General features: G+C 36.3%; 1 protein-coding gene across 1 annotated transcript in view; it reads left to right on the top strand.

Annotated features, from left to right (window-relative positions):
- CCDC150 (coiled-coil domain containing 150) overlaps positions 1-15,099 on the top strand; it is a 96,601-nt gene that overhangs the window by 15,419 nt on the left and 66,083 nt on the right. Inside the window, exons 6-9 of the mRNA XM_047083678.1 lie at positions 5,154-5,270; positions 5,905-6,034; positions 8,644-8,687; positions 10,247-10,339. Of these exons, the coding sequence (XP_046939634.1) occupies positions 5,154-5,270; positions 5,905-6,034; positions 8,644-8,687; positions 10,247-10,339 (384 nt within the window). The remainder of the gene's footprint in view (positions 1-5,153; positions 5,271-5,904; positions 6,035-8,643; positions 8,688-10,246; positions 10,340-15,099) is intronic.

The raw sequence follows: 15,099 nt of genomic DNA, 5'->3' as shown, positions 1-15,099 counted from the left end.
GCTATGCCCTAAAAGGCCGTGCCTTGAAGAACATGCCCTGATTGTCATGCCTTGGTTTACCTGATCTTTGAAGAGCATGCCACAGAAGCTATGTTTTAGTTTCTTGAGGAAAACTGCTGTTTTTAACCCATGGAAAACACTAGAAAAGTTTTACAAGAGGCAATTACCCAATTTTGTAATTTAGGTAGTTAGTAGAGGACATTGACTAAAAACAGTAAAGATAGAAATCCGTCATGCTTTAAGTGACATTCAAACACATACAGTCTTCACAGCCAACTTCCCTAGAAAATGGTCCCTGTTGGGTTTTAATTCATTCGGGTACTGATTTTGGCCACCTCCCAGTGGAGGTCACGTGGCCAGAAGTGGCTAGACCAGAGATGTGGAGGGGATCACATTAGACCAGTGAGGAGGAAACCTCACACGGGAGTCTTAAGATTGGCAGCCATCTAGGTGGCTGTCCTGTGCTCAATACAGACAACTTTGTATAAGGACAGGAATAAGAGAAGGCATCAAGTTTCTGGGTCTCGTTACCATCCCAGCCAGGGTACTAACTTCCAGCCAGAAGGCAGGCTTTCTCCTCCCTGTAGTCATGGGCTAGAGGATTGCAGCCTGAGCAATCAACAGCAAAGTGTTCCAGTAAGATGATACTCCTCGAAAAGCCTCTGAAATTAAAGTAAAGGAGGAAAAGAGAAAGTACTCAGCAACTTTGCACTGAAACTCAGAATCCAGATGAAAAGAATCAGCCCTGTGTTCAGGCACCAAATGCTGGGATTTTAGGGTGTTGGGGGTTCAGAGCCAATGGCCAAGAAAGAATTCTTGAAGACGTCTTTGGTGCAAAAAGGTGATTTTATCAAAGCACAGGGACAGGACCTGTGGGCAGAAAGAGCTGCACTGGGGTTGTGCAGAGTGACTGATTTATATATTGTGGAGTCTGGAGGAAGGTAAAGTCCAGAGGAAGTTTCTTAAAGGGATTTCCATATGCTGAAGAGGATTTACAGATTACTGGAGGCCTACCTATTTATTGTCAAGCTAAGGTTATTTTTCCCTGTAGCAAAGCATTATCATTAAGATAGTAGGAAGTTCCTGATGAGGCTATTGATGAGATATTTGTAAACTGATGGAGATTATCAGTTTAACCTTTTGTTTTCTGTCCTTTCCTTTGTTATTGGGCAGCCAGGAGTGCCTGAGGAATGTCACACACCCTGAGGTGGGGGGAGAGGGGAAGTTGATTGTGCTAACTTGTGCTTGGCCCTCAGCTTGCCTTATGGTCCCTCATCAATACATTTTGAATTAATGATGTGAAGTTTGTATCTAGATTCTTAGTGTGTGTATGTCCAGTTGTTCCAGCACCATTTGTTTAAAAGATTATCAGTGATTACCATTTATTATTAGTTTTTATTAAGACAGTCTTATTTCTGCTATTTCTGGTATAAGACAATCTTATTTCAAGATAAAATCTTGAGTTTTTATTGAACCCTGTCAAGAACCCATAGGACTGTCCTAGTCAAAATGCATTTTCATATTCGAGCAGAATGGGTTTAATAGCTTGCTAGTGCTGCAGTAACAAAGTAGTACCACGGACTGGGTGGCTTAACAACAGAAATTTCTTAAAATATTTCTGGAGATTTGAAGTCCAAGAGCAAGATGTCAGTAGGTTTTTGGTTTCTCCTGAGGCTTCTCTACTTGACTTGCAGATGGCTGCCTTCTTACTGTGTCCTCAAATGGTCTTTTCTTTGTGCATATACATCCCTGATATCTGTTTATGTGTCCCAAGTTCCTTGTCTTAGAAGGACACCGTTCAGGTTGGATTAGGGCCCACCCTAACAGTGTCATTATAGTTTATCACCTCTTTAAAGGCCCTGTCTCTAAATACAGTAACATTTGAGATACTACTGTTAGAGCTTCATTGGAGTAATTTGGAGGAATACAGGTTAGCCCAGATCAGAGGGCTGTATAAAGACAGAATAAATGTGGTATATATCTTCCTAAGAGATAAAATATATAAAATCTAGTTCTGATAAACATAAAGCTAATAGCTTTTAATAATGCTTCAGAAATACCTCAGTAGTATAATTATCAAATAAAGATTTTTCCTCTAGGGGCCCTTGTGTGGCTTAGTTGGTTAAGCATCCAACTCTTAATTTCAGCTCAGGTCATGATCTCACAGTTCATGAGACTGAGCCATGTTGGGCTTTGCGCTGACAGCACTGAGTCTGCTTGGGATTCTCTCCCTCTCTCCCTAACTCGTTTTCTTTCCCTCTCTCTCTCAGAAATAAATAAGCAAACATTAAGAAAAAAATTTGCTCTACAAAGGACTTAAATTAGATCTTGAGTATATTATACTATATAATTTGATCCAGAACTTAGAAAAATGCAGCAATCTACTGAATGTAACAAAATAATTATAATCTGACAGTATAGTTAGTATCAGATTATTAATATAGCCAAAACCAAAAACTATGGCTCATTCTTACATAAGATTGTAATACTTAACTGATATAGAAGGAATTTCTAAACTTGAAGGGACAGAATTATAAAAAGTAGGATAGATTTGACCACATAAGAATTAAAAATTCTACATTTAAAAAGAGCAAAAGCAAAACTAATAAAACCCAGCAAAACTAGATAGAGTTAATAATCTTACCTTTTAAAGAACTTAAAATTGGCTAAAAAAAGACAAACAATATGAAAAAACAAAAACAGTGGTCAACTAACAGGTCAGAACATGTACAGAGCTTATAACCGTATTAGAACATATTTAACCTCAATAGTAACCAGAGAAATGAAAAACTGTCAAGATGTTATTTTTCATTTATTAAATTAGCAAAGATTTAAGAAAATAATAATACATACTACTGATGGGATTTATTAATGCTATTGATAGGTGGCTAATATCTGAAGGAAAATTATATATCAAATATATCAAAGGTCTAAAAATTATTTATACCTTTAATCTAGTGATTCCTCTTGTAGGAATTTATCCAGAGGAAATAGAAATGCAGTGAAAGATTTATTCACAAGCATGTTTAGCAGAACAATATTTAGAATAGTGAAAAACTGGAAAAACCTAAATGTTTATTAGGGGTATGATTAAGCATATTAATAAAACAACTCCAGAATGGGCTATCTTATAACAGTTTCATGCCAACACACTTTTCATGTCTTTCAACTGTTTTTAGAAACTTTTTAAACATTATGAAATATGTCATTCATAGAGAAAACACATATAAAATATGTGCAGTTTCGGGAAGGGCTATAAAGTCCTCTTTACTGGGGCTTAAAATAGAATTTCTTTTAAGTCATCTTCACTGGGGCTCAAAAATAGAATTTCTTTTAACTTAACATCACTTCGCAAAAGGAATAGCATTTTGCAAATCCCATTTAAGTTTAAAAGGGTCTCTTTGCAGGGGTGCCTGGTTGACTCAGTCAGTTAAGTCTGACTTCGGCTCAGATCATGATCTCATGGTTCATTGGTTCAAGCCCCATGTCGGTCTCTGTGCTGACAACTCAGAGCCTGGGGCTGCTTCAGATTCCGTGTCTCCCTTTCTGTCACTCTGCCCATCCCTCGCTTGCACTCTGTCTCTCTCTCTGTCTCAAAAATAAATAAGCATTAAAAAAAAAAAAAAGGTTCATCCTGATGGCCAACAGACACATGAAACGATTGATGCTCAACGTCACTCATCATCAGGGAAATACAAATCAAAGCCACACTGAGGTACCACCTCACACCAGTCAGAGTGGCTAAAAATGAACAAATCGGGAGACTATAGATGCTGGCAGGGCTGTGGAGAAACAGGAACCCTCTTGCCCTGTTGGTGGGAATGCAAACTGGTGTAGCCGCTTTGGAAAACAGTGTGGAGGTTCCTCAAAAAACTAAAAATAGAACTACCCTATGACCTAGCAATAGCACTGCTAGGAATTTACCCAAGGGATACAGGACTGCTGATGCATAGGGACACATGTACCCCAATGTTTATAGCAGTGATTTCAACAGTAGCCAAATTATGGAAAGCCTAAATGTCCATCAACTGATGAATGGATAAAGAAGATGTGGTTTATATATACAATGGAATACTACTTGGCAATGAGAAAGAATGAAATCCTGCCATTTGCAGCAATGTGGATGGAACTGGAGGGTATTATGCTAAGTGAAATAAGTCAGAGAAAGACAAATACCATACGTTTTCACTCATGTGGATCTTGAGAAACTTAACAGAAGACCATGGGGAAAGGGAAGAGGAAAAAAAAAAGTTAGGGAGGGGGGCAAACCATAAGAGACTCTTAAATACAGAGAGAAAACTGAGGGTTGATGAGGGGGGGTGGGGGACAGGGAAAGGTGGGTGATGGGTGTTGAGGAGGGCACTTGTTGGGATGAGCACTGGCTGTTGTATGGAAGCCAATTTAACAATAAATTATATTTTTTAAAAAAGGTTCTCTTTACTTCATGATAAAAGAGATTCTTTTGTATCTTTATCTGACTCTTCATTTATTGAGAGAAACAAAGTCAGTATACCCCAATTCTTGAGTGGTAGTTTATCTGCTACTTAAGTTACTTTATTATTTGTTTAGACCTTTAAATTCCAAAACAGAATTGGAACAGCTTTTAGAAGTATGTTTATAATACTATGGGATTAAAAAATATATAGATGAAATAATGAAATACAGAAAAATGAGACTTAAAAATGAAAGCCAGGAAATACAGAAAGTATATGTACTAAGGTATGATAATAGTGTTTTTCAATCTTCTTTTTGGTAATAGTCCATTGTAAGATGTATATTTTATACCATAGCACCATACATAAATAATACAGACATTTCATGAAGCATTACTTACCCTTCCTTACTACATGCTGTGTGCTCTGATATTTTTTTCCCTTTTTCAAGTGCTGCTTGCAGCTTACTAATGCGTCTTGACCCACAATTTGGAAAAAAGACTTATACAATGGGAAGACAAGGGCAACAGATTTGACGCCTCATTTCTTAGTAGTTTATCCCTTAGGGGGAAACAAAAGCATGTTCCTGAGTAGTCATAAATGAACAAAGAATGGGAGTAAGATGGCAAAGTGTCTGGTAAACTTTTCTTGGTGACTTTGATCTTTGGCAAACTGCTGTCATGTTCCCTTGGTCTTGCCTAACTGCAACTTTCTCTGTAGCTAAGGAGACAGCTGTCTCAGGAGAAGAACCTCAGGGAATCTCTTGAGAAATCTGGATCAGCTATGCTATTCAAAATACAAGAAATGGAATCAACAGTGGAGGTGGAACGGAAACAGGTAGATTTTTCTCTCCTTATTTGTGTCAAGGAAGTGAAACCAAAAGAGAAAGCTGACATACCTTGAACCCTATGGTTTTGCTAATTTTCTCTAGATTTACTAAATTTTTGCCTGTATTATTCAACATACCTACATGTAATTTAGACTATTCAATTCTAAGTATTGAAGGAAATTAATTAGTAGTTCCAAATTCTAATACCTGTAATTGGATTACATAATCTTTACTATTTTAACCAGTGGCTGTCCTTCATAACAGAATTAATTATGAAAAAAGATCCTACTTAAAAAATTTGTAAATGATAATTTATTACTTACACTACCAGTATAGTAGCCACTAGCCACATATGGCTATTTAAATTTAAATTAGTTAAAATTAATTCAATTCCTCACTCACTCTGGCCACATTTCAAGTTTTCAGCAGTCATTTGTCACTGGTGACTGCTGTGGTGGGAGAATGCATAGAAAGTTGTGCTGGATGGCCCTACTGTGAAACACTGCATCCTGTTGGGATCTTTAACCGTGACCTAGAAACTTTTCCCTCTAGTGATGTTAAGATTTGAAAATGTTCCTTACTGTAAGGTAGTCGGGTAGAAATTTGTACCTTAAAGAAAAGAGTTTTTCTTCTACATTCCAGGTGCAAATTTTGCAGCAAAACTGCATTGCCCTACGCAGTCATATACAGACCACCCAAGAACTACTGGCACAGGAGCAACAGAAAAAAAGAGAGTTGGAGACTACTATCTCACAGCTCAAGTCTAATCTAAGTATGAAAATAGGTGCTAGAAATTACATTTGTTAGTTTTTTTGAGATTTCATGCAAAAACTCTTAAGATCCCAAATTTTTGAAGTGACCGTTACCAATATTTACCACAGACTGAATATAAAAAATTGCTGATTTCCTTTCTGTCTGTGGCACGGGGAGAAAAAAAAAGAGTGCTGGTAATAAAATAGAATTTGATCCTCTTAACTGTGAACTATTCTCTATTTAGAGTTTTTTTTCAGGTCTATTTAAGTGTTTGTGGACTTAGGAACATTGGGTTTCTAGAAATCTAGATTGACTATTGGATACTAGAATATTAATAAGGAATTAAGGCCTTTGATATTTGCTTATCTACTGATTCTAGCCATTTATCATGTCAGACTCTCCATTTTTCAGGTTACCAGTCTATTGTCCTGAATTTGTAGCAGTGGATGGTTGTAAGTTACCTTAGAGCTTAAAGTCCTCATTTTACAGATGAGTTAACAGAGTCCTTACAGGTGATTGAGCTAGGAAATGGATGAGTCTAGATTTGGTCCCATGTTGTTCAGAATCAAAGTTCTTCCAGCCCCTGAGCCCTTACCATATTTACTGTTGTTAATATATAGTTGTAAATCAATTTTCAGACAGTATCAAATAGATCACAAAGAATTATGGTGCATGGCCCCACATGAGTAACACTTCATGGTTTACCTAAGGCTTTCACATAAATGATCGCATGCAACATGCAAAACTATCCACACTTCCCAAAGTTAAAGCGAATAAATGGTGAAGTGAGGCCTGAACCTGTGTCTTCTAACTCCAAACGCAGTGTTCCTGCCAGTGTGCCTTCTGTATCTGGCTGTAATGAGGGTAGGGAATACCAAAAAGGAAATGAAAATTATAAAAAGCATACAGCAAAGAGTAATCATTCAATGTTTTGACCTACTGCTTTTAACAGAAAGTACTCTTTTTCCTAATAGTTGTTAAGTAGTGAATTACTCTGGGGAGCTCTCACTGATAAGGCCCCAAGATAATTTTTTGTCTTCTTGTGACTGGGACTACAAAAATACATATTATATTTTATGGTGCTGCCACATTATCTCATTTGAACCTTACAACCTTGTGAGAAGATAAGAAAATATACTCCATTCTGTAGAAGAATAAAAAGATCTGTATCCAAGGATCCACTGCAAATAGTATAGCTGGAACTAAAACACAGATCTTTCTGTCAGTAATTTTTTAATGTTATCTCTCATTGGATTAATGCTGTAGTTTCGAATTTCGTAAAGAACATATGAAAGACCATTAAAATATAACAATTATACAACAGTAATTAAAAGTAACACGAGGAAAAGAAGCCTGCCTGAGTACCAACCATGTGCTTCTTATTGAATAGTAGACTCCTTACATGCCTGCAATTTGATTACTATAAGGTACAAATAGTTAAACTAACTAGATGAGTAAACAGAATGCCTTTGTATATTTGCTGTAATGAATTTAAAAATGTAATTGTTTATTAGCAATAAACATTTATATACACACCCACTAATTAAAGTGCTTAAATTATTCTTCCAAGTAAGATAAACATTCTCCTTTCATTCTTAACTTGATCGAGGAATTATTAGAAGAGATCTTATGGGTATCCTTTTTATCCTTCACATATTTTAAATTAGCATTTACTCTATTTGAAATGAGTCCTGGACTTATTCATTCAAAAAAGCATAGTTTTTCTGAGTATATTCTACATAAAATGTGAGTTATATGTTTTGTAATTTTCTGGGTTTAGAATATTTAAGTGAAACAAAACTGATCTTTGTGAATTGTTCATGAAACCAAAACATTACTCTCAGGGAAGTTTACTTTGGGCTACCAATATATAATGCCAAACTGTTCCTATTTCTGTTTGGTTTTATTATCACTGTATTCTCTCTGGGTGGTTTCACATCTTTCTTTTCCACACAAATCATCTTCCTTCTCCAGATAGTATCTTACTGTCAACTCAACATATCTCAAAACACATGTGAATACTTATCTATTGCAGTCATTCTTACTCATTCTGTCCCCTGAACTTGCCCCTTACCCTGTGTTCCCTATTTTGTTGAAGAGTCTGCCTCCCACCCCATTGCTGACACGTGGACACTAGCTAATCTCCTTGACTTATCTATTGCCTTTACCCCACCAGGCAGCCACTGAGTCCTGACAGTTCTCCCTGCTTGTTATTTCATGAGTGTGTTTTCCCTCTGCATCTCCATTGCCAATCCCTTAGAGCCAGGTTTCATTGTTTTATACTTTGAGTACTACAACAGCTACTAAACTCCTCTTTTCCTTATGGAGCCTCTGTTAGAATATTCTAACACAGCTTTTGATCCTGTGCCTCTCCAGCTTAAAATCCCTCAGACGCATCATGGAGTAAAATATGACCTCATTTACTATAGCACATGACTGTGGACTATTTTCTTGATAATTTCATTATTTATTTTCCACTCTATTAAAATATAGTAGAAATACTTGAATTCTCCTCATTTCCACAACATACTAAAAAAAAAAAGGAAAGCTCAGGGAAAAGGTAATGTGTTGATCTCAGTTTAGTTGTAGTAAGTTATTATCGTAGTTATGTGGACTCTTTGTTTTTAGTTTCTAGAGATGACCTCATTTCCAAGTTGGCTGAAGAAAATAAGGTAAGTTTTGAGGTTGTAGAGTTCAGAGGTGATCTTTCCTCTCTTCACTAAGGAGTATCTCCTTACTCGTGTTGGTTTACAGTTCCTTTTTTTTTTTTTTTTAAGTTTTTTTATTATATTGTGTGTGTGGGGGGGGTGTTGCAGAGAGAGAGGGAGAGAGAGAACCCCAAACAGGCTCCTCACTGTCAGCACGGAGCCTGACAAACCGTGAGATCATGACCTGGGCGGAAATCGAGAGGCAGAGGCTTAATCAGCTGAGCCACCCAAGTACCCCTGGTTTACAGTTCTTCTGATTCTCCTAAAATTTTTATTAAAAAAAAGTTGCAGTATAAATAAGTTGTATATTCAGTCCTGTTGCAAACTGGGTATTAAGAAATCATTTCAGGCAGGTTAATATGGTTTGAAAAAAGATGAATTAGCAAAAATAGTGAGACTTATCTGCATGTTCTGCTTATTGGCAACTAATTGTTAAAAGGAAAGTTTTTTATAAAATGTAAGAAATACTAGTGATAGTGATGGCTGCACAACAATGTGAATATACTTAATGCCACTGAACTTAACACTTAAATATTTTTAAGTGAACTATACACTTAAAAATGATTAAAATGGTAAATTTTGTTATTTATATTTTACCACAATAAAAAATGAAAAACAGGAAATATTGTAACTTTTATATCTTAATTCATTTCTAAATAAATCTTAATCCTGTTTGGAGTAATTTTTTCTGGGTTCTGTCTCATCCTGTATTATGTGATGTTTAAATCTTGAGATGCTTCTCAAAAGGGAGTGATTCTGTCTTTGTAGGGGGAGGACTTATCCTTCCCCATTTCAGTTACTACCTGTTAGGGAAAGCCCAACCCACAACTCCCATCCCTGCCACCTTTCTCCCTTATTTTATTTTATTTTATTTTATTTTATTTTATTTTATTTTATTTTATTTTATTTTATTTTATTTTATTTATTTTATTATTTGTTTTTTTAATGGAAAAAAATTTCTAATGTTTATTATTTTTGAAAGAGAGAGCGAGCGAGCAGGAGAGGGGCAGAGAACCCATGTCAGGGTCTGTGCTGACAGCTCAGAGTCGAGCCTGCTTCGGATTCTGTGTCTCCTCTCTCTCTGCCCCTCCCCTGCTTGCACTCTGTCTCTCTCAAAAAAATATTTAAAAATTTTTTTAATGGAAAATAAAGAAAATCACAAGATCTTACTGCTTAGGGAAAAATATTCACCTTAGCAGAATTTTCTTAAGGATGCTAAGTAAATATTTACATTATGGTTTTAGGCAAATTCTTTCTAGTTTGAAACTCAGTATGAGAACATTTTGTAAACAGCTTTTATAATTTGTTTAAAAAGAAGTTTGGGAGTTGAAGATACCAAGATTTTTAAAAATTCTTTGTAAGACATTTGTCTATATTGGTCATTAGAATTTGCACTGGTATATGTGCTGCTGAAGGAAGCACTAGAACCTGAACTCATACTAAAATACAGAACATGTATTTTGGTAGAGATATATGTAATAGTTCTTATGTGTAAAAAAGGAGAGATTACTGTTTTTTCTCAGAATATGCAGATGTCTTTCAACAAGGAACATGAAGAAAATGCATATTTGAGGACTGAAATACTATCCCTTCGTGAAACATCAGAAAAAGCACAGGTAGATCTTATTGTATCTCTAACTTCTAGAGGTTATTTAATTTTGTTCAATTAAGGAATCAAGAACCAAGATTAACCCTAATTATATAAATTCATACCAACACCGTAGGTATAATTAGCATATAACATTGTATTTCTGGTATACAACATAATGATTCAGTGTTTGTGTACATTGAAAAATCATCACCACGATAATTCTAGTTAACATACATCACCACGTGTCGTCACAAAAATTTTTTGCTTGTGATGAGGACTTTTAAGATTCACTCTCTTAACTTTCAAATATGTAGTACAGTATTAACGATAGTCACCATGCTATACAGTACATCCCTATGACTCACTTATTATATAACTAGAAGTTTATGCCTTTTGATCTCTATTACCTCTCTCCCATCTCTTACTCTCCCTTGTCTCTGGCAGCCACTTACCTCTTTGTATCTGTGAGCTTGGTATTGTTTTTTGGTGTTTTGCTTTTTGAAGATTCCACATATATTGTAAATGAGATTATATGGTATTTTCTTTCTCTGGCTGACATATTTCACTTAGTATAATGCATTCAAGGTCTCACCATGTTTTTGCAAATAGCAAGAGTAAGTTCTTTTTTTTGTGGCTAAATAAATATCGATATGTATACCACATTTTCTTTATCCATTTATCTGTCGATGGACATTTAGGTTGTTTCCCGATCTTGTCTATTGTAAATAAGGCTGCAGTGAACATAGGGGTTCATATATCTTTTTGAGTTAGTGTTTTTTTTTTTCTTGAGATAAATACCCAGAGAGTAATTGCTGGATCCTATGGTAGTTAGATATTTAATTTTTTAAGAAAATTCGGTACTGTAATGCACAGTGGTAGTATCAATTTACATTGCCACCAACAGTGCACAAGGGTTCCTTTTCTCCACATCCTCTCCAATACTTGTTATTTCTTGTCATTTTGGTAATAGCCCTTCTAACAGATGTGAAGTGATATCTTATTGTGGCTTTGATTTGAGTTTCCCTGATGATTAGTGATGTTAACATCTTTTCGTGTACCTTTTGGCTATCTGTATGTCTTTGAAAAATGTCTATTCAGGGGTGCCTGGGTGGCTTAGTTGGTTAAGCATCTGACTCTTGATTTCAGCTCAGGTCATGATTTCAGTGTTTGTGAGATAAAGCCCCTCATCGGGCTCTGTGCAGACAGAATGGAGCCTGCTTGAGATTCTCTCTGTGCCCCTCTCTCTGCCTCTCCCATGCTCTCTTTCTCTCAAAATAAACATTTTTTAAAAATGTCTATTCAGATCTTGGACCCATTTTTTTTTCTTTTTTTTTTTTTATGAAATTTATTGACAAATTGGTTTCCATACAACACCCAGTGCTCATCCCAAAAGGTGCCCTCCTCAATACCCATCACCCACCCTCCCCTCCCTCCCACCCCCCATCAACCCTCAGTTTGTTCTCAGTTTTTAACAGTCTCTTATGCTTTGGCTCTCTCCCACTCTAACCTCTTTTTTTTTTTTTTTTTCCTTCCCCTCCCCCATGGGTTCCTGTTAAGTTTCTCAGGATCCACATAAGAGTGAAACCATATGGTATCTGTCTTTCTCTGTATGGCTTATTTCACTTAGCATCACACTCTCCAGTTCCATCCACGTTGCTACAAAAGGCCATATTTCATTTTTTCTCATTGCCACATAGTATTCCATTGTGTATATATACCACAATTTCTTTTTTTTTTTTTATTTTTTATTTTTTTATGAAGTTTATTGACAAATTGGTTTCCATACAACACCCAGTGCTCATCCCAAAAGGTGCCCTCCTCAATACCCATCACCCACCCGCCCCTCCCTCCCACCCCCCATCAACCCTCAGTTTGTTCTCAGTTTTTAACAGTCTCTTATGCTTTGGCTCTCTCCCACTCTAACGTCTTTTTTTTTTTCTCCCTTCCCCTCCCCCATGGGTTCCTGTTGAGTTTCTCAGGATCCACATAAGAGTGAAACCATATGGTATCTGTCTTTCTCTGTATGGCTTATTTCACTTAGCATCACACTCTCCAGTTCCATCCACGTTGCTACAAAAGGCCATATTTCATTTTTTCTCATTGCCACGTAGTATTCCATTGTGTATATAAACCACAATTTCTTTATCCATTCATCAGTTGATGGACATTTAGGCTCTTTCCATAATTTGGCTATTGTTGAGAGTGCTGCTATGAACATTGGGGTACAAGTGTCCCTATGCATCAGTACTCCTGTATCCCTTGGGTAGATTCCTAGCAGTGCTATTGCTGGGTCATAGGGTAAGTCTATTTTTAATTTTCTGAGGAACCTCCACACTGTTTTCCAGAGCGGCTGCACCAATTTGCATTCCCACCAACAGTGCAAGAGGGTTCCCGTTTCTCCACATCCTCTCCAGCATCTATAGTCTCCTGATTTGTTCATTTTGGCCACTCTGACTGGCGTGAGGTGATACCTGAGTGTGGTTTTGATTTGTATTTCCCTGATAAGGAGCGACGCTGAACATCTTTTCATGTGCCTGTTGGCCATCTGGATGTCTTCTTTAGAGAAGTGTCTATTCATGTTTTCTGCCCATTTCTTCACTGGGTTATTTGTTTTTCGGGTGTGGAGTTTGGTGAGCTCTTTATAGATTTTAGATACTAGCCCTTTGTCCGATATGTCATTTGCAAATATCTTTTCCCATTCCGTTGGTTGTCTTTTAGTTTTGTTGGTTGTTTCCTTTGCTGTGCAGAAGCTTTTTATCTTCATAAGGTCCCAGTAATTCACTTTTGCTTTTAATTCCCTTGCCTTTGGGGATGTGTCGAGTAAGAGATTGCTACGGCTGAGGTCAGAGAGGTCTTTTCCTGCTTTCTCCTCTAAGGTTCTGATGGTTTCCTGTCTCACATTTAGGTCCTTTATCCATTTTGAGTTTATTTTTGTAAATGGTGTGAGAAAGTGGTCTAGTTTCAACCTTCTGCATGTTGCTGTCCAGTTCTCCCAGCACCATTTGTTAAAGAGACTGTCTTTTTTCCATTGGATGTTCTTTCCTGCTTTGTCAAAGATGAGTTGGCCATATGTTTGTGGGTCTAGTTCTGGGGTTTCTATTCTATTCCATTGGTCTGTGTGTCTGTTTTTGTGCCATATACCACAATTTCTTTATCCATTCATCAGTTGATGGACATTTAGGCTCTTTCCATAATTTGGCTATTGTTGAGAGTGCTGCTATGAACATTGGGGTACAAGTGCCCCTATGCATCAGTACTCCTGTATCCCTTGGATAAATTCCTAGCAGTGCTATTGCTGTGGACCCATTTTTTAATCAGATTTTTTTGGGGTGTGCTATTGAGTTGTATAATTTCTTTATATTTTGGATATTAACCCCTTATCAGATATATTAATATATGATTGCAAATATCTTCTCCTGTTCAATAGGTTGCCTTTTCATTTTGTTGATGGTTTCCTTTGTTGTGCTTTTTAGTTTGATATGCTCCCACTTGTTTATTTTTACTTTGGTTGCTTTTGCTTTTGATGTCAGATCCAAAAAATCTTGCCAAGACCAATATCCAGAAGCTTATCTATGTTTACTTCCAGTAGTTTTTTAGTTTCAAGTCTTACATTCAAGTCTTTGATCCATTTTGAGTTAATTTTTATGTGTGGTACAAAATAATGGTCTAGTTTCCCATTCTTTTGCATGTGCCTATCCAGTTTTCCCAACACTATTTATTGAAGAAACTGTCTTTTCCCCATCAGAAAAAGCACAGGTAAATGTTCGCATTTCACTGGTTTTCACATGTTATTTAATTTTCTTCAAGTAAAAAACAAAGAACCACGATTGATCCTGATTATATAAATTCATACCATTGCCATCATCCAGATTTTTTATTTTCATGAAGTCTATTTCATCTATGAAACATGATCACATTAACTACATCTCCCATTACCAAAGTTCTATGATACATCAGTATATGAGGTATACTGCTAAATAATGCACTAATTTACACTTTGCCTTTGTTTGCTTTATAATTTACCCATTGAATATATATATAGTTCTCATCTCGACCTATGAACTTCTAAGCACTTGAGTGCCAGGGCCAATGTCTTACACTTTCCTTGTATCTTTTATAACAAGTAGCACAGTAGGAACCTCATAAATGCTTACTGGATTGTAGAGTTATGTGTACTTATTTTCTGTGGGATGGTTATTGCCAAATTTAGCGGATGTTACTTGTGTGTGTGTGTGTGTGTGTGTGTGTGTGTGTGTGTGTGTGTGTGTAGGCAAACAGGTTATTTCTCACAGAGCCAAGAAATAGTATTAATCACTTAAAATAACTGTTGCTAGTACAATTTGGTTACTTCAATGTTGGGATCATAATGTTGCTGTGCTGTCTTTATGATAAAATGCAAAATAAATGTGTTCTTTTATAAAATAATAATAAAAATTATTACTGCTACTTTTGCTGTAGTAGTAGTAATTAACATTTACCAAACCCATTCTACATTCCAGGCACAATTGTAAGCACCTTATGTTACTAACAAATTGTAATCCTCACAATAGTGCTACTATAGAAACTTATTATTCTCATTTTAAAGATAAGGAAGTTGATATACAGAGAAGTTTAATAACATAGCTAATCAGTGACAGAGTTATAATTTGAGCTCAAGCAATCTGGCTCCAAAGAAAATTAGCTTGTTCTTTTCAAGGTTCAAGAATTCACCTCTGTCTTATCCCATGTATTTCTTGGTGTATAACTTAGAACTTTAAAGTGCTCCTGAACATTTCCTAACTTGTG

This window comes from Lynx rufus, unplaced genomic scaffold (genome assembly GCF_022079265.1).
Source record: "Lynx rufus isolate CCGP_SWC_20201006 ecotype Redwood Valley unplaced genomic scaffold, mLynRuf1.p SCAF_2, whole genome shotgun sequence".
Lineage (NCBI taxonomy): Eukaryota > Metazoa > Chordata > Mammalia > Carnivora > Felidae > Lynx > Lynx rufus.
This window is presented reverse-complemented; position numbering and strand designations above follow the sequence as displayed.